This window comes from Cajanus cajan, chromosome 9, assembly GCF_000230855.2.
Source record: "Cajanus cajan strain Asha chromosome 9, NIPB_CcT2T_4, whole genome shotgun sequence".
Classification (NCBI taxonomy): Eukaryota; Viridiplantae; Streptophyta; class Magnoliopsida; order Fabales; family Fabaceae; genus Cajanus; species Cajanus cajan.
Window position 1 is genome coordinate 53,518,440 of NC_138525.1, and position 20,700 is coordinate 53,539,139.

At 39.8% G+C, this 20,700-nt stretch overlaps 2 protein-coding genes across 3 annotated transcripts; one reads left to right on the forward strand and one right to left on the reverse strand.

Moving 5' to 3' along the window:
* Positions 1-981: 981 nt before the first annotated feature.
* LOC109791894 (2,3-bisphosphoglycerate-dependent phosphoglycerate mutase 1) lies at positions 982-4,377 on the forward strand. Of its 2 annotated transcripts, none has more exons than XM_020351269.3 (9): positions 982-1,101; positions 1,730-1,985; positions 2,196-2,419; positions 2,889-3,007; positions 3,104-3,260; positions 3,419-3,520; positions 3,606-3,725; positions 3,933-3,984; positions 4,096-4,377. In XM_020351269.3, the coding sequence occupies exons 2-8, from the start codon at positions 1,733-1,735 to the stop codon at positions 3,972-3,974; spliced, it is 1,017 nt and encodes a 338-aa protein (XP_020206858.2). In that variant the 5' UTR covers positions 982-1,101; positions 1,730-1,732; the 3' UTR covers positions 3,975-3,984; positions 4,096-4,377. The 2 variants fall into 2 exon arrangements, with proteins under 2 accessions (XP_020206858.2, XP_020206845.2); XM_020351256.3 differs by lacking the exon at positions 982-1,101 and adding an exon at positions 1,137-1,364.
* An 11,662-nt stretch (positions 4,378-16,039) lies between these two features.
* On the reverse strand, positions 16,040-18,807 carry LOC145952176 (uncharacterized). The gene is made up of 2 exons (XM_083064399.1): positions 17,345-18,807; positions 16,040-17,234 (listed from the first exon to the last, which is right to left on the reverse strand). Exons 1-2 carry the CDS (start codon positions 18,805-18,807, stop codon positions 16,040-16,042), a joined length of 2,658 nt encoding a protein of 885 aa, XP_082920525.1.
* Positions 18,808-20,700: the final 1,893 nt, after the last annotated feature.

Here is a 20,700-nt window from a genome sequence, read left to right on the forward strand (position 1 = left end):
TACAGCTCAACATGAAAACCCAACTCATTCATACAACTTAGAAACAACTTTAATACAACAACAACAACAATATACAACTTAATATTTAATGCGTCGTCACGCATGTACAATTGGGAGATCTCCAACAACTGAGGTTGAGCAGTCTAGGTGGCATAAACCCTACCGAATCTAGCGTTTGACCTATCTCAATCAGGTCAGGTATAGAACAGCGTTAGGAACTCCGAAGAGAACCAGGTATAGACAACAATAGTTGATTGCTCAGGTGTGTCACTTAGACTATATACCAGCTTGACAACTTCTTATTCAATCATACAACTATGCAACTTTAATAATTTTAACAACATGCAAACAACTTAATTAAACAACTAAGTCATTACAATATCAACTTAATACAACTTAACAACTTTATAAACAACTTTAGCAATATACAACATATTTAAAATTCATCTATCATGTCAACTTACACATAAACGGTATAAATCAACTTAAGCACCCAACAACTCAACTATTTCAACAAAAGAACACCATGCATAAAGCTTCCCTAACTAAGAATTCAATTTCCATCTTGAACATAAAGTTGTGATTCAAAATATCATTTTATCCCTATAAAAATCAACCTAATGGAAATGAATTATTACCTCTTTATTAAAAAAATTATCATCTAATGGATGTAATTTAAATTTTAAATTCATTTCGATCCAATTTAAAGTAGTTTGTATTGAATAAATTTTAATTTTATTTATATTCTTACTCTTGTTTCTAGAAAATATTAAATAAATGATAAAAAGGGTTGGATTGTTTTTGACTATGATAAAAAAGGGTTGGATTATTTTCACAAAAAAATAAAACTTGGATTATTGTGCTTGAAAATTGTGGCAACACTCTTAATTACTTAGTTTTCATCGAACTACATATATTGTCGTACGCTGCTTAAATGCGACTTTTAGGTACAAACCAAAACAAACAGCTACTTCTTGAGTGACTTATATTTACTCTTCTGCATTTCAAGTATGAGTTATAAATACTCATAGTAACTCCTTTTCCCTCACAATAATCGACATCTTCATTAGTTAGTTGGTTGGAGACTTGGAGTGATAACTGGTAGCTTTTGTAACTCCGTCAGCTACTGCCTACTTCCTTACAATCTTTTGCTATAAGTATAAACTTCGCATTGCCTCAATCACCACCTCGTTTTCTTCGCCACCAACCTTATATAATAGGGGCAAATAAATGCTCGTGCCTACTATTTCTTCCTACATATATATAAACTTATAAACTATAGCGTATTATTTCCACTTTCACTTTCAGATATAGACTATATAACATATATTCATCTAGCTGTTTTCTTCAGCTAATAGCTGCAGGTACTCTGAATCACTTTCATGTACAAAATACGATTTTTGTTGCCTTTACTCCCCTCGATATATGTTTCTTACCTGGGGTCGTCTTGATTTTCTGTATTCATCCTCGTAGATCTGCATTTTTTTTAATAAGGGGTGTTTTAGTTTCCCAATGTTTTTTTTTTTCCTTTCCTGTTATTTTTGGCATTATTGATCAACATGTCTTCTAAGCTTGTATGTGCTTGCTGCGTTTCTTATTTCATTGATTCTAATATGGAAAAATAAATCTCTACATTCATGATGCATCCCTCCCTTGTCTTGAGTAAGAGTTGGCTAGCATTAAGTAATAAGTGGCTTTGCCTAATGCCATTGTTTGTTTCAATCTTCAGAGAATGGCTGCTGTAGGAGTTTATAACCAAGCAATTGGGGTTTTTCAATCCCATTCTCGTGTCAACGATTTTAACCATCAGCAGAAGTTTAACAATTTTGTAAGACTGGTGACAAAGGATTTTATCAGCAGTAATTGCTTGTCAAGAAGGGATTGTAGTGTCATTAGATCTTCAGCGTCTCAAACATCAGTGGTTGACACGGTATCATCCCCTTCCAGAAGCAAAACTAGTGATAAAGACACTCACAAGAAATCAAGTAAGACAAACCCTGCTTTCATTTGATATTCATTAGATATTCATTATTGCTGCACATGTTTCTGTGTGTCAACGCTTGTTCATACGGATTGAATAAGAATATGCATATTGAATTTGGATTCACCAAGTTTTAGTTGATTGCCACATTCAAGAAGTTGAAGTTGAAACCATTGGATGTTGTCTAACTGCTGTGCAATTTATTCCTACTCAGATGAAGCTTCTTTGATCCTTATTCGACACGGTGAGTCCTTGTGGAATGAAAAGAACTTGTTCACAGGTTGTGTTGATGTCCCTCTAAGCAAGAAGGGTATAGATGAGGCAATTGAAGCTGGCAAAAGAATTAGCAGTATTCCTGTGGATCTCATATTTACATCTGCTTTGATTCGTGCGCAAATGACAGCCATGCTTGCCATGACACAGCACCGCCGCAGGAAGGTAAATGAAGGCATAAAGAGTAAATTATACTGAAACATCTTGAAATTTCACGAGATTGCAGATAAATCCTTTGTTTTTTCTACCCTTACACTAACTTCTCTTAATTATTTGAAAAGCATGACACTAATATCCCTCAGACATTATATTAATCTCCCTTAATTGTTTGAAAAACATTACACGTACTTGCTCTAAGTGATGTTGTAAACATTTAAAAGATAGGAGGCTATGAGCAATCTCACAACCTTAGAGAGTGTTAGTATAATTTTTTCATGGATAAACTATCCTCAGGCATTAAAAGAGACACATCATGTGAACTAATTTTCACTTGAGAAAGTTCAGAACATATTGTGCTCCTAACAGCTAGCGCTTAACTATGAAGGCAGGGGAATTTAACTCTATTTGTGTTCATTTTCTACAATATAGTATTCAAATGCCTTTTCCTAAACTATTACTTATAAACTTCCTGCAGGTGCCTATCATAATGCACAATGAGAGTGAACAAGCAAGGGAATGGAGTCAAGTTTTTAGTGAAGATACAAAAAAGCAATCGATTCCAGTCATAGCAGCTTGGCAATTGAATGAAAGAATGTAGTAATCTGTTTCCTACTTTCATTGTTTGCTATTACTGCTCCACAACCTTGTGTACAGCATATAATCTATAAGCCATACTTGTAATGATTTCAGGTACGGGGAACTACAGGGACTCAATAAGCAAGAAACAGCAGACAGATATGGGAAAGAACAAGTACATGAGTGGCGTAGAAGTTATGACACACCTCCCCCAAATGGTGAAAGTTTGGAAATGTGTGCTGAAAGAGCAGTTGCCTATTTTAGAGACCAAGTAGGTGGTTTAGTCTTTTGTATCAAGGTTCCTTTTTATGAAAATTTAGAAAGACCATATAAGTTCTATCATTAAAAAAATTAATCAGTGTTATGTGTGTTAAAATTTGACATTATTGCATTTATACGGGAACTGATTCCATTGACATTATACTGCAGATTGAACCTCAACTTTTATCTGGAAAGAATATTATGATTGCAGCCCATGGAAATTCCCTGAGATCCATTATTATGTATCTTGACAAACTAACTTCCCAAGAGGTGATTTAAGTATCCATAATTATGGCAACTTCTATGTTCACATAACATAAATAGTCATGCTATTTTTTATGTCATCTTTTGACAGGTGATTAGTTTAGAATTGTCAACTGGAATTCCAATGCTTTATATTTTCAAAGAAGGAAGATTCATTAGAAGGGGGAGTCCAATAGGACCAACTGAAGCTGGAGTTTATGCCTACACTAGGGTATGCATCCATATCCCCTTTTATATTTCATTCCATTATTCTTTTAGCATTGTAGAAGTTTTGATTAAGAATTGATGTTTGTTGCTTTGGGAAGATGAAATGGCACTTGCAGCCACTAGAAACAGATAGAAAGAATACACTTCAAAATGTATTCATTATTCACAGCTATTGTTTAAATTTACTAACAATGTTATTACCCGGTCACAGCGTTTGGCTCTTTACAGGCAGAGGTTGGATGATATGTTCTAATAATTTGAAGGTTAGTTAATAGATTTACACTCACTTTCTTCGCTTTATGCTTCTCTCTTGGACAGTGTACATTCTTTTTTCTTTTCTTTTTTTCATTTTATCACCTTTATTTCATTTTCAGGTAAATCACGTGTTAATCCACGGTACAGTAAAGTTACATAAGGGCAAAAACAAGATGTTACCAGTTTTATAGTTAGATAGCATGAAAATCTGAGTAGGTCTTTCGGGGTGTTAATCTCAGTTTCAAACTAGTGGATTAGGATCCACACGCCACCCCAGTATTGTGCTCGTACGGTAAAGTAATTGCTTCCATGTGCCTATATAAATAAATCATGAGAGTCAATCTGTGTTTGTAAAATTGATTTTAAACGAACGTGATTTTATAAAAGTGATTCTAAGTAAATGTGAGTTTGTTGTAGCGTAATATCTGTTTGAATAACTTTGACATTCAATGTTGTATGGAAACTTATAATTAAAATTGATTTGAAGTATATAACTACTAAAATATGTTTTAATCTCTATATCTTCTTTTTTTTTATGTGAATGTCTTTGGTATTATAATTCATTATTATGCAGTTACTTTAAACTTATAGTTTCGATGATTAATGAAACACAAAATTCACGAGGAATAAAATTAGTTTGTAATATATATCATGGTAAATATATTTGTAGAGTATTCATTGTGTGGCCATGAAGTAGCTTGATGAGTAGAGAGCAATGTAACAAAAAGTGGCATGTTGTATTGGATTTCATGCACTTCACTCATGTGTCTCCATGTAGCCAAGATTGACAGCAAAGATTGGCTTTCCAATTCCAAGTGAGAGACATGATTATCTAAAGAATGAACTTCACCCTTTTGTTATTCATCTAATTGGCGTCTATTTATAATACACTAATCTTGATTCTTGAAGCATGGAACGTAGAGCTATCACATCCACTTCTTTGATTTCATAATGTACGCTAGATCAACATTTTAAAACTATCTGAACCTCCTCAGGAATTGAACTTTTCAATTTCCTTCAACCACATTATTTTCAACTGCAGTTTCTCACTACGCTCTTTGGCCTAAAACTTTAGTTTGCTACTGCATTTTGTTAATTGCATGGTCCCAAGCAATTTAACTTGTACATATTTGGAGAAATTAATACGAACGAGTATCTAGAAATTTTAGTTTTTTGAACAATTTATTTTACTTTTTTTTTTTGTTTTTTACTTAATCACATATGTTCATCGATCGATCACTGGTATTGAAACTTTCTTCGATCCAACAGATACGACATTTATGTGATGCATAAAAACTGGTGTTTTAATAGTGCAATTAAGCAACTTGCAATATACACAGTGTCATCGCCTTTGGGACAACAAAACTTATTTTTAAAGATATTTAATATTATTTTTAAAAATAATAAAAATGATTACAAATTATTTTATCAGTATTTTTACATTAATCATTATATATAATGTTAATAAAATATTAATCAATAATTATTCTATATGTCAATAAAAACTCTTATAATAATAAAATATATATATATAAACTTTTGTGTCATTTTTAGTGACATTTATAATGACTACTAATATTAATTTTTAAATGTTTACAACTATTTATTTATTAACTTTTTATTATTGTCATTAAAATTTGAGAAAAGATTCCTATCTTTTATTATTCTTAAAAGAAAAAAAAAGTTATATCATTTGATGAATACTTTAATAATAATAATTATTATTATTATTTATTATTATTATTATTATTATTATTATTATTATTTTTTGTAATTCAAATTTGTTAGCGATCAAAGTGTTGACTTAATTAAATCTAAACAATATTGATTCCAAGTTACATTCCCAACCGGAGAGACATGAATTAGTGTATTGTGATATAAAATAATGAAAATAATAATTAATTATATGCCTTAAAATAGTGATTAATGAGTCTAATTCAATTCTATAAAATTAATTTGTAATGTAAGGATTGTCTTCTATTTATATACTTTTTAATTAGTTTATCTCTAGTCAATGTGAAATTAAATTTTTTCTAATATACCTCCTCATGTTCTAGGATAGGTGATACTCGAATTTTTTCAATACACTTTCTCACGCTTAACTCTATTAAATTGGGTGAGTGACCCTTAAATCTAGGATAACTTTAATATCATCTTATAATAGTAGGTTGTGAATTTAATCCAACCCTACAAAACCAACTTAACTTGTAATTATGATGAAGATTGTTCTTTATTTATATACTCTTTAATTGTCTTATATTTAGTTAATGTGGAACTTGAATTTTTTTTTTTAATAAATGAATTAAAAGTTACCCTTACTTTTTTTTATCAATTATTTTTAATAATTATTTTTATAAATATATTTTTAGTGACTATTATTTATTAATCATTAGTAATTTTATTAAATAATAAAATATAAAAAAAGTTAATTTATTATTATTGAATAATTTTTATTAATAATAAATTTTGATGTAGTGTAGTTTATCGATATATGAATCTTTCGATCAATATTTATAGCAAGTGAAAGTAGAAATAATGTAATCATGCCTGGAGTTGATTTAGATCCTTTGCAAATAAACTTTTCTATAAATATTTAGCAAAGTAGAAGGGAAAATAAATTGAATTTTTTTATATGTTAAACTCATCTTGTAGTTTAGCTTTTGAAAAAGGTAGATATGAGATTTTTTTTTATAAAAATTAAATACATAAGTTAATTTTAACTTATAAGAAATGTTAGTAACAAATAATATATTTTTATTGATTTAAAATTATAAATTTTGGTCACTCTAATACTCTCTTTCTAATATCCTCCTTCTTTTTGATTGAAAATCATAAATTTTGGTGGTTCATACTACTACATTAAATAAAATGTGAGATTCACAAAATTTGTAATTTTAAATAAATTTTACCTAATAAAAGAATAATGATAAAAAAATAATGTTAACACTCTTCTTAACCAGTAAGAACTCACTTCATTTTTCTTTCTTCTATTTTTTTTCTTTGTTACTTATATATAAAAAGAAAACTCTTATTAAAAAAGGACCTTAGTCACTCTTATAATATATAGGTATTATGTACTTTTAATGATTGAATGTTTGGATTATCCTCTAAAGAGCTTCAATGAGGCCAGTGTCGTCATTTATTATTCATACAGATTTCGGGGGGAAATCTAAAATAATTTATTTAGATCTTAAGATCTTTTGGGTTTTTTTTTTCGTTAAATTTGAAATTGTGAGTAGATCTTTATTATTAAAATATTCTGATGGGAAATATTTTCTATGTAAAACAAGAAACTTATGCCGTTATGCATGGGACAAGAGGGGAAGGTTGTGAATTATTTTGGAATGATGTTGGCTTATTTTCGTTCTTGTAAATGTAGATAGGACCTTGGAGATCGGAAGTCTTTTAAGAAGTAAGAACTGGTGGGTTTCTTGGGATTCAATCATATTGGTAAAACATTTTGTGTATGAAACATAACTCATCTTTTTCCACTTTTCAATGTAGAAGCAATTAAGGAGATACTGCGTTTTTTTGAGTTTCAATGTGTTCCGGCCAAGAGGTGGACTAGGATTTTTTCCTAGGTCGTGCCTCAAAGCCAGAGCATTCAAAAGTGTGTTTTGCCGTCTCAACTCTAGGGTTTCAGGCTTTATGGTGCGTTGTTCGTGGGCCTCTTAGACCCCGAGGATCAAGGGATTTCCCTAACCGTTCTTATCACGATGATGCGAGATCAACGGGAACGAGCTTAGTCGGGGTCCGACCGACAGGGTCTATACCGAAAATCCAACAAGATAAGTGCCGAGTGGTTCCCTGGTAGGCAAGAGGAATCGAGCTCGCTAAGCCTAATCGGGCTATGACCGAATAGGCTTTTACTGAACCCTACATCGGGTTAATACCGAGTAGGAAATCATGGTCACCTTATTTCCGAGTGCCCATAAGGCGAGAGGTTTTAGGGCCTGGTTGCCAAGTCGGGTAATTTCCGAGTATAGGGCTGTTGACGTCCTATCACCGTTAAGGAGATCAGATCGGCCCACGACCGAGACGGTACACTTGCCTTCCAGCCTTGAGCCTGTGAGGCGCGAAGGCTAAACCGAGTGTACATCTTAACGGCATCGAACATAGGCCGAGAATATGTATCGGTCTACGACCGAGACGGTACACTTGCCTTCCAGCCTTGAGCATGTGAGGCGTGAAGGCTAAACCGAGTGTACATCTTAACGGCATCGGACATAGGTCGAGAATATGTATCGGTCTACGACCGAGACGGTACACTTGCCTTCCAGCCTTGAGCCTGTAAGGCGATAAGGCTAAACCGAGTATACCTCTTAACGGCATCAGTCATGGTCCGAGAATATCATATCGGCCCACGACCGAGACGGTACACTTGCTTTCCAGCCCTGAGCCTATAAGGCGAAAGGGCTTAAGGCCTGGCAACCTGGTTGTGTATTTGCCGAGTGGAAAACCAGGTCGGATGGCGACTTGGGCAGTACACTGCGATACCCCAACTCATCACGTGAGACCGCAATTTCCCAAAACCTGAAAGGGGGTGTCTCTTCACCTTACTCGAGAAAGGACATGTATTTATTGCAAAATCGGCGTTGCAGGGGTGCGAATAATGACTGTGCCACGTGGCCAAACGTGTTGCTAAAGTTAATGGTATGCACCCCCCCCCTTTTTTTTTTGTCCCTTGGGTTAAGGGTTGCAACGTTCCACACGCGCTGCGACCCTTGGGTTTTCCAACTCCACGCGCGACCTTTGGACTCTTATAATACACGCGCTGCGACCCTTGGGTTTCCCAACTCCACGCGCGACCTTTGGACTCTTATAAATAGGGGTAGCCTTCCTCTTTTGTAATTCCTTTGCCTTTCTTTCTACCTGCGTTCTCTTCTCCGGTGAGGACCTCTGCTCCATTTGAGAACTACGGTGGTGCGCGGTGGTGTACGGCCTGTTGGTGACATTTGTTGAGTGAGAAAGGGTCATTTTTTGTGTCTTTAGGTACGCCTATCTAATCCCCCTTTGGCCTTTCTTGATTATAGAGGACCTTTTAGTTCCCCCTTGTAGTTCAAGTTTGTTTATACCATGGAGGCTATAAGTTATGGAGACGCGTATAAGTGGGTTAAGGATGATGTGCTTCGTTGCTCATCTCTAATGAATTCGTGGGCTGAAATGGACAGTTTTTGTAGGGAGCATGTGGTATGTATTGAGGGTGATAATGTGCTTGTTTGTGAGCCTTGTGTGGATGGGGAGCCTGTGTGTATTAGGGGTGACGGCATTGAGCATTTTACGTTTTGCTATGCGACTCTAATTTCTAAGCTTAGGGTTAGGTGGCCACTTTCCGATTTCCAAAAAGGGGTCCTGAGCGCCTTGAATGTGGCACCTACTCAATTACACCCTAATAGTTGGGCGTTCATCCGAGCTTTTGAGGTTTTGTGTGGGGGTCTCGGGCTAATCCCGACTGTAGAAAAGTTTTTTTATTTTTTGGAAGTCGTATCAATAAACGCAGTGGTTGGGTGTCCGTCCATGGGGTATCGGGTCGGGGAATTTTAACACTTTTTCAGTCGTCCTATAAGGACTTCAAGAAATCCTATTTCCGAGTTCGTTGTACACCTGGCAACGAGGGCTTACTTAAAGGGTATCCCTTGTATTGGAACGAGAAAACTAAGCCCTGTGGTGGGTTAAGTCCTGACAAGGTTCCTGAGAAGGACCAAGAGGATGTTAGGAAACTTGAGGAATTGAAAACGATTTTCAACACCGCCAAACTCTTAGATTTAGAAAGTAGGCCCCATGAATTGAGAATATATATAGGTAATCGGTTTCTCGCCGATCGCCCCTTTTGTACCTTATTGTTTCTTTGTGATGCTTTATTTTTCGTTATAACATAATGTTTACTTGGTCATCGTGCAGATAGGATGGCGAGTATGAGCAATCAGGAATTGGCCAAGCTCTGGAAACAGCAGCAAGCTTCCCAAGTTGCCAGGGTCGGGGAATCGGCGACCGAGAAGGTTGTGGAGACTGAAAAACCTGTGACTGCGGCGAGGGGTGTTGGCGAATCCTCACACAAGCGTCGGCGCGAGGACGAGAAGTTCGTCTCGGTGGTGAACTTGGAGACAGTGGTAGCCACCGAAATTGATAAGGGCGATACCGAGGTCCAATCCGTTGAAAGGACTATTAGTGCTTGCCTCGGCGAAAATTGGGATCCAGTGGATCATGGTCACGAGCATAGTGGCGTGGCCTCTTTCTGGGATGAAAAGTTTAATCACAGCGCCCATATTCGCGGAACGGATCTGCTTGAGGGAGACCGCGGCGACTTAGAAAAGATGAGTGCTTTCTCAATTGCAAAGGGAATTGAGTCCCTAACCAACCGTCTTTCGGTTCTCTCACTCGTCAATGAAGACAAAATTCGGGGGCTAGTGAGGGACTCCAAGGTGCAGGGGAAAAAATTCTCTTCTTTGGAGGACCCAGCTAGAGTAAAAGCAGGGCCGACTTCAAGTGGATATCCAACGAACGAGACAAACTGCTGGAAGGTCGTCGTGCTTTTGAGGAAGAGAAGAAAGCTTGGGCTGCCGAGAAAGTGGTGTTGGAGAAAGAGTTGGACGAGGCGCGCCTGTCTCGGGATAAGTCGGCTGATGCTGCTAGCGTCTTCGAGAGTGATTTGTCCATGATGAAAATTGAAGTGGAGAAGCTTCAGAACGACCTTCAAGCGGCCAAGATGGACTCTCTGAAGAAGTTCGTTGAAGGTTTCGATGCTGCCACAAGTCAAGTGAAGTTTCTCCATGCCGACATAGACCTTAGTGGGCTCGGCTACTTCAAGGAAATTGTGGATGGGGAACTAATGGATCCCCCAGAAGATGATTGAACCTGCTTTACGTTAGCCCTTTTTCGTGGAAACTTATGCGTGCCTCTAATATTCTAGGTTTTCTTTGTATTGAATTTTGATGTTTTGGATGTGTGATACTTTTTCTTGTGTCTTAACGACTATAAAATGTTCTAAGTTAGGCCAATATGACTTCGTTTAAATTCCGAGTGCTTTAGTGGTATGTAAAATGTTCTAAGTTAAAGATAATCTTCTTGGACTAAGATGAGTCGCTTAAACTCCGAATCTAACCAAATGGGAAATTTCTAAATTAACTATCCATAGTTTGCAAACAAATCCCCTCGATTCCGACTTCTGAAATGACGCTAAGAAACTTGTTTATGCTGGTGAGTGGAACTTTGGTTCGAGTAATTACCCTTTGGTAGGAGCTCAAACTCGGACAGGAATATTTATAAGTTAACAAGGAACATTCATACAGATCCTCGGCCAAAAACTGAGTTTAAAGTTGCAATGAAGAAATTGCTAAGTTAAAAAATTGAACTCGATGAATAAAGTGACTGCTTCAATACGGGGTCAGATAGGTAGATAAATAATTGAACTCGATGAATGATCGCCCAACAGCCGAATCAATAACTGGAAAATATTTCCGCTGGATTTAACCATATAATCGCCTATTTGCCGATTTGAAAAAGTCTTGACACGTTTGCGTCGAGTGATCGCCTAAATTCCGAATTGAAATGATTAACTAGAAGTTTTTGTTAAAATAAGGAATAGGAATCGCCCACATTCCGAGTTAAAAATGAAATAATTTGGTTCCCTAATTAGGGGAGATATTCTGAGACAATGTGCTCTTTGGAGAGGAACTCGGATTCTGACCTCTATGGTACAGCACGGCACACTTGCCTTCCAGCCCTAAGCCTGTAAGGCGTAAGGGCTTTCATTGTCTTGAGCTCGAATCCAGGTTCGATTTTGGCCGAGACTTATCAGGGAGCGAGGTGAGGTCGGCAATTCCCCAACCTGGACGGCATAATATCATTAATAAAAATGTTCCGTTATATCATTTTATATTTATTTACTAACTTATTAGATAACCTTAACGAATTTGGGCGATGTTCTGGGTTCAAAATTGAACGAGAAAAAAATTTTTAAGTAAAAATTTTCCAAGCATACTTAGCAAAATTCCGAGTTCGAGATTGAACTAGAAAATTTCTGAGTTAAATAAACGTTTTCCAAGCCTATTCGGCAAAATTCCAAGTTCAAAAGGGTGGAAAATTTTTAAAAAGTGATGTGACCTTAATCTGTCAAATTCCGATCCTTACGATAATTATAAAATTTTTCCCAGGATGTATACTCGCGTAAACAATCTGCCAAGGGCCGAGATCCATCTTATCCAAGTGCAACATATACAATCGGATTCCGATTACGGTCTCCAAGAAATCACTACGATTCATTACGATTCTAAGTTCACAATGATGGTTTTTGAATTAAGTATTGCCTTAATGTCTAGTAAGAGTGATAAATATACGTAAAGTCTTCCATGTTTAAAACCAAAGTCATGAGTCCATAAATTCCGATTTCTGAAGATAACTAAACAAATTCCTAAGTCAAATATTTTAAACTTCAAATATTTAATAGGACAATCGTCGAGGTCAAATATATAAACTTCAATAGGACAATCGCCTAAATTCCGACTCCTATAAAGAGTGGATGATTTTCTAACTTAAAAAAAAAATTTCCAAAGCTAAACGTAATTTTTACAAAGATAGTCGGCCAAGTACCGAGTCGTACCGACATGGAAAATTTCCGAGCTGCGAATTCTCACGAAGTAAGTCGGTCGAACTCCGAGTTTGTTTAACCATAAAAATTTAAAAATGGCTTTCTTTACGTAGTCTATATGGTAAAATACTGAATCGTGAAAAGAAGTGAAAAATCTTCGTAACCAGTTATATGTGGTTGGTCGGATAAATTCCTATCATTAAGATGGCGAGATTCGTCTTCGAGTTATTTATACTTGCGCCAGTCGGATTTTTACCGATCAGTGACAAGTTCTTCGAGTTTTTATACTTGCGCCAGTCGGATTTTTACCGATCAGTGACAAGTTCTTCGATTTTTTTATACTTGCACCAGTCAGATTTTTACCGATCAGTGACAAGTTCTTCGATTTTTTATACTTGCGCCAGTCGGATTTTTACCGATTCGGATTTTTACCGATCAGTGACAAGTTCTTCGAGTTTTTATACTTGCGCCAGTCGGATTTTTACCGATCAGTGACAAGTTCTTCGAGTTTTTATACTTGCGCCAGTCGGATTTTTAAAGATCAGTGACAAGTTCTTCGATTTTTTATACTTGCGCCAGTCGGATTTTTACCGATCAGTGACAAGTTTTTCGATTTTTTATACTTGCGCCAGTCGGATTTTTACCGATCAGTGACAAGTTCTTCGAGTTTTTATACTTGCGCCAGTCGGATTTTTACCGATCAGTGACAAGTTTTTCGATTTTTTATACTTGCGCCAGTCGGATTTTTACCGATCAGTGACAAGTTCTTCGAGTTTTTATACTTGCGCCAGTCGGATTTTTACCGATCAATGACAAGTTCTTCGTTTTTTTATACTTGCGCCAGTCGGATTTTTACCGACCAGTGGCAAGTTCTTCGAGTTTTTATACTCGCCCAGCCGGACTTTTGCCGACAATCACGAGTTTTATCTTCAAAATAGCAAATGTTAAAAGTCATGAAAATTATGAATGAGAAGACATTTATTAAGGATTGAGATGTGGTGCCTCGTTAAAAACCTTCTCAGCAAAAACCCCTCACATTTTTACGGGGACAAAATACTGAGTTAGGAAAAGAGTGCACCTAATACAAAGAGATCAGCTATAATAAAAACGTAAATTCGCCGCGATCCACGTCCTCGGTATTATTCCTCCGTCCAAGGTCCTCAGTAGGTACGCTCCTTTGCCAACAACATCATCAACTTTGTAAGGACCGACCCACTTGGCTGACAGCTTGTTCCTCATTTGCGCCGCCTGAGCGCGCTTCAAAACGAGATCTCCCACCACAAACTCTCTCGGAACAACCTTCGTGTTGTACTTAAAAGCTGCTCTTCTATGGGCTGCCACTTGATTTATCCTTGCTTTTTCTCTTGTCTCAGCAATCAGGTCCAAATCAACTCGCCTTCCCTGGCCGGATTCTTCTTCCGAAAAAGTCGTAGTACGTATCGAAGGTTCCGCAACTTCAATCGGTATCATGGCGTCCGTCCCGTACACTAAGTTGAAAGGGGTATCCTGGGTCGAGGAATGCACTGTTGTGTGGTACGACCATAGTACCCGGGGAAGCTCCTCCGCCCAAGAAGCGCCTGAGTCTTGGACACGCTTTTTTAGCCCTGCTAGAATTATCTTGTTAGCCGACTCCGCCTGACCATTAGATTGGGGATGCTCAACAGAGGTGAACGTCATTCGGATTCCAATCCCCCGGTAGAACTCGCGGACTTTCGAACTTGCAAATTGCGTTCCGTTATCCGATACCAGCACCTGAGGAACACCGTATCTGCATACAACATTTTTCCATAAGAACGTCTTTACCTTCTCTGCTGAAATGGTCGCTACCGGCTCCGCTTCGATCCACTTGCTGAAATATTCCACGGCCACTATCAAGAATTTTAACTGTCTCACGGCTATCGGGAACGGACCGAGGATGTCGATGCCCCATTTGTTGAATGGCCAGGGAGACAGAATTGAGTGAAGTCGTTCAGCCGGGGAGTGACGCAAGATTGTGTGCCTTTGACATCCATCACATTTCTGAACCCAGTTGACGCAGTCATTTCTCAGACTCGGCCAGAAGTAGCCTGCCCTCGCCACTTTGTACACCAATGCTCGTCCTCCAATGTGACTCCCACACATTCCACCATGTATCTCGTCCATCACCCGTTGTGCTTGGGACATAGTCAAACACTTTAACAGGGGAGAGCTAAATCCTCTTCGGTACAGTCTTTCGTTAATGACCACGAACCTGGTCGACTCCCTCTGTATCAGCGAAGCCTCTCTCTTGTCCTCTGGCAATTCTCCCCGAGTTAGGTATGCAATGTACGGTCCCATCCACGAATCGAGCTCTTCTTGGACGAAAAGAACACTCCCCTGAGGCTCATTAATACTGGGTTGTGCTAAGGTTTCCTGGATGACCGATCGAGTGGCTCCCGGCTTCTTCGTGCTAGCCAGCTTGGAAAGGAGATCGGCTCTCGAGTTCTGCTCTCGCGGAACGTGGTTAAGCGTGAACTCTCGGAAATTCTCCAATAGAAACTTAACTTTTTCCAGGTACTTAGCCAGTTGAGGGTCCTTCGCTTGGAAAGTGCCTGCTACTTGCCCCGTGATCAATTGAGAGTCGCTTCGTGCTGACAAACTTGTCGCCCCCATTTCCTTTGCCAATGCCATACCAGCCAACAATGCCTCATACTCGGCCTGATTGTTACTTGCTCGGAATTCAAAACGCAACGACTACTCCAACAAAATTCCTCCCGGTCCTTCCAAGACGATTCCTGCTCCACTTCCCCCGAGATTTGATGCCCCATCTACTGACAAGATCCACTGCATTTCTCCGACCTCTCCCTCATCGGCGGGCGCGGTCAGCTCCATCACAAAATCGGCTAGCGCTTGAGCTTTGATTGCTCCTCTCGGCTCATATTTAATTGAATGCCCCGATAGTTCTATAGACCACTTCATCATTCTTCCCGCTAGGTCTGGCTTCTGTAGCACTTGTCTAATCGGATGGTCCGTACGCACAATCACTTCATAGCTCTGGAAGTAGTGCCTTAGCTTCCGCGCAGTCACCGATACCGCAAGTGCCAATTTCTCAATCTTTTGATACCTCGTTTCTGCTCCTTGTAGGACTCGACTCACGAAGTATACCGGTACCTGGGTGCCTTCCTGCTCTTGGACCAACACTGCACTGACTGCTCGGTCAGATGCCGATATGTAAACCAACAAGGGAAGATTCAGTTTCGGCTTCGTCAGTATCGGCGGCGATGCTAGCGACCTTTTGAGTTCTAAGAAGGCTTCCTCACATTCGTTTGCCCAGACGAATCGGTCGTTCTTCTTTAAGCATTGGAAAAGCGGCAACGCCTTATCGGCTGACTTGGAAAGGAAACGTGATAAGGAAGCCATCCTTCCCGTGAGCTGCTGCACCTCCTTTATCGTGGAAGGACTCCTCATGTTAATGATCGCCGAGCATTTGTCAGGATTTGCCTCGATGCCGCGATGAGTTAGCAAAAAACCAGGAATTTTCCCGCTTGGACTCCAAAGGAACATTTCTCGGGGTTCAACTTAAGCTGGTATTTTCCTATGGTATCGAACAATTCCCTCAGGTCGTCTATATGCCGGTCCAAACTCATTAACTTTACCACCATGTCGTCCACGTAGGCCTCCACGTTCCTACCCAACTGATCCACCAGCACTTTGTCCATCAGACGTTGATACGTTGCCCCTGCATTTTTCAATCCAAAAGGCATTACCTTATAGCAATAGTTGGCCTGGTCAGCAATGAACGCAGTTTTATCCTCGTCGGCTATGTGCATTCGGATCTGATTGTAACCAGAATACGCATCCATAAAACTTAGCAACTCGTATCCCGACGCACCATCGACAAGGCAGTCTATATTCGATAGGGGGTATGAATCCTTCGGGCACGCCTTGTTTAGATCGGTGAAATCTGTGCACATTCTCCATTTTCCGCTACTTTTTCGTACCATCACAACATTTGCAAGCCAAGTCGGGTATTGTATTTCTCGGACGAATCCTGCTGTTAGCAACTTGTCGGTTTCTTCAGCAATGGCTTTGCGCTTGTCCTCACCAAACTTCCTCCTCTTTTCGATGACGGGTTTTGCGCGTGGATCGATGGCTAGCTTGTGGCACATGAAATCGGGGTCCACTCCTGGCATATCTTTAACGTGCCACGCGAATGCTGACACGTTCGCCTTTAACACTTCAACCAATTTCTCGGCATCCTCCTGACTGAGGGATGTACCAACCTTCACCTTCTTTCCCTCCATCAATGTCACCTCCTTAATGTCTTCCGCAGGGGCTGGTCGGCGATCAAAATGGCTCACTCTGGGGTCTAGGTCGATGGAGTGGACCTCCTGCTCCACCTGTGCCGTATACAGTCGTCTTCGTGCCTTCAAACTGTCGCCATAGCATTTCCGAGCCACCTCCTGGTCCACTCGGAGAGTGCCCACAGTACCATTCGGCAACGGATACTTCACCTTCAGGTGGGAAGTAGACACCACCGCTCCTAGCTTGTTCAGGGTCGGCCTGCCGATCAATATACTATAGGATGACTGCGCGTTGACCACCAGATACCGAACAACCACCGTCTTCATCTGAGCGCCCTGGCCAAAGGTTGTTTCCAGATCGGTATATCCCCTTGCAATGACTGGTCTCCTGCAAAACCCACTAAAGTTCCTGCATAAGGGATTAGTCGTTCGTTAGGTATCTTCATCCCCTCGAAAATTTCCCAAAATAAAATGTCAGCGGAGCTTCCCTAGTCAATCAATACACGCTTCACGTTGTACCCCATGACGATCGCCGATACGACGACGGGGTCGTCCTCATGAGGGGCCACTCCCTCATAATCTGAGTCCGAGAACGAAATCACTGGCTGAGTAGGTCGCCGGAACTCCGATAAGGTGAGCACTGACCGAGTGTACCTTTTTCGTGCAGAAGAGGTAATTCCCCCGCCCGCAAAGCCCCCCGCTACGGTGTTGAAATCCCCATGGATTGGTTGCTGATGGGCTTCCGACGGTTTTGCTGGCACGCCTCCGGGAGGAGTTCTCTCTTTACGCCTATCCCTCCCGGCGTCATCTTGCGTACGCCTGGGTCGCCTATCCGACGAGCTTCCCTCCTGTTTTTTCGCTACGAACTCCTTCAGTCGTCCCTCCTTGAGCAACCGCTCTATCTGCCTTCCCAGAACAAAACAATTTTCAATTGTGTGCCCGTGAGTCCTGTGAAACTCACACCACGCGGTTTTGAAAGGGCCCAACTGACGCTCCGTCACCGCTGGGAACTCAAACAGCGAGGCACTATTAACATTGTGGAGTATCTGTCTCCTGGGAACAGTGAGTGGAGTGAACTTCTCTTCTTCATCGCCCCGCATCCACTCGCCTCTTGACCGACCACCATGATCGGCCTGTCGGTAATTGCCCTCCTTCGCACTGTACCGGTCGCGTCGCTTATTCCAGTCTGACCGAGGTCGGAGATGTTTGTTTCCCTCTTTATTGCTGCCGCCTGCTTCTCGGTTCTCAGCCGCCCTTTTAACAATCTGGTTTTCCTCCGTCTTGATGTGGCTCAAAGCAAAAGCCCTTACCTCCGACATCGTTTGACAGTTCGCTCTTTCGAGTGCAATGTCGAAAGCCCCAGACCTCAGACCTTTCTGGAATGCGATAACCGCCATCTTCTCGTCCAATGATGCTATCCTCAAAGCGACCTCATTAAATCTTTGCAGGAAATCTTTAAGAGATTCCTCGCGTTGCTGTTTGAGGTCGAACAAATCCGATGTGATCGGCGGCTTCTTTTTGTTAGCAGCGAATTGCGCCATGAAGAGCCGGCTGAAAACATCAAAATCAGTGATCGCCCTATCCGGGAGACCGCTAAACCAGTCGAGCGCCGCCTTCTTGAGAGTGCCCATGAACAACTTGCAACGGACTTCCATGCTCCCTCCACAGATTAACATTTGAGCCCGGAAGTCTGTCAAGTGCTGACTGGGATCTTGCGTTCCATCGAAAGGCTCGATCTGCGGTATCCGATGATCCCTAGGGATCATCTCGGCCTCTATGGCCTCCGAAAATGGTCGAAAGTCCCTAGGGACCTCCAACATGACGTCCTCCTCAACAGTCCTAGTACTGGCCGCTACTCTGGCCTGCAGCTCGTCAGCTCTTCTCCTTATCTCCTCATTTTCGCGTTGAATGGCCTCCTCTCTCTCCCTGGATCGTGCATTGTCCTCCCTTAAACCATTGATCATGGCCATCATCTCCTCCATGGTAGGGGGTTGCGAGTTGTTGTTGTTGTTGCCGCCTCTCGCCATGGTAAAGTGTAGGTTTTTTCGTAAGACTCGGGGCGTAGGAAGAGTTTCACCGTAGCCCCACGGTGGGCGCCAAAATGTTCCGGCCAAGGGGTGGACTAGGGTTTTTTCCTAGGTCGTGCCTCAAAGCCAGAGCATTCAAAAGTGTGTTCTGCCGTCTCAACTCTAGGGTTTCAGGCTTTATGGTACGTTGTTCGTGGGCCTCTTAGACCCCGAGGATCAAGGGATTTCCCTAACCGTTCTTATCACGATGATGCGAGATCAACGGGAACGAGCTTAGTCGGGGTCCGACCGACAGGGTCTATACCGAAAATCCAACGAGATAAGTGCCGAGTGGTTCCCTGGTAGGCAAGAGGAATCGAGCTCGCTAAGCCTAATCGGGCTATGACCGAATAGGCTTTTACTGAACCCTACATCGGGTTAATACCGAGTAGGAAATCATGGTCACCTTATTTCCGAGTGCCCATAAGGCGAGAGGTTTTAGGGCCTGGTTGCCAAGTCGGGTAATTTCCGAGTATAGGGCTGTTGACGTCCTATCACCGTTAAGGAGATCAGATCAGCCCACGACCGAGACGGTACACTTGCCTTCCAGCCTTGAGCCTGTGAGGCGCGAAGGCTAAACCGAGTGTACATCTTAACGGCATCGAACATATGCCGAGAATATGTATCGGTCTACGACCGAGACGGTACACAATGTAAACTCAAACACACTGTTTATTGTTGAAACAGTTAACCATTCTTGACTGTTTGAGTGGTTAACATTCTTTACATTTTTTTTTTCTCAGATTCAAAAATTCCCTTTTCAAAACCAAGGTATTACTTTTGACTGATATCACGTTAGGATTTTTTCTTCCATAATATTGATACTTTTATTTAATTTATTCGCATATATCAATATTAATTAGCATAAGAAATAATGATTTATATTTTTTAATTAAATTATTTAAGATTCAAATTTTATCTTTGAATATGAAATAGATTATATTGAAAGAAGAATATTATTTTACTTAATTTGTAATGTTTAAGTATGAATGGAAATGAAAAGAAAAAAGAAATTCTATAAAATAGGAAAAAATAGAAGGGAAAGCATCATTCAAATAGTTTGAAGATAAAAGAAATTATATTGCACCTTCGTGAGCAAATTGCGAACTGCAACTCCACCAGAATAATATTCGAATGACAAGGTTAGACGATGGTAGTCAACCACAAACTCACTAGTGCCCAGTTAACCGAGTGTTTTTAACAAAGTAACAATATGAGAATATGAGGATGAAAGGATAAGTGTGTACATGTAACATCAAGCCCTTTTTATATTTATAATACATAAAGGTAACAGACAAAAAGAATGTTATTCTATTTAATCAATTTATCGCAAAATTTCTAACAGCAATTCTAATGGGAGTTGTTTGTCCCGTGAAACAACTCAAGTTACGGTTTCTTGTCATTCGAGGACTCTGACATGCAACATGAGTTGCTGGAAGAAGAGAGAGAGTTGCTTCCTCAAGCAACTGTTCCTTACCAGATTTCAAGCAAATTTTATTGAACATATTTGGAAATGTTTTGGAAATAATAATGATGAAAATTAATTTTGTATAATATTTATGTATTTACTATTGTTTTATTTTATTTTTAATATCTACTTATTGTGTATTTTTTCTCGTAATTTATTTTTTTTCATTGTAGTGCAATTATCTTTTTTAATAAAAATTTAAATTTGGTTTATAAATGATTAGAAAAAAATTCTAAAAGTTGAATTTCTTAAAGTTTCTTACCATTGGAGTAAATTTGTGTTTGAGTTACTTAATGCTGACATGGCACACTAGGAACCACTTTTTTCATTTTTCAATGCAT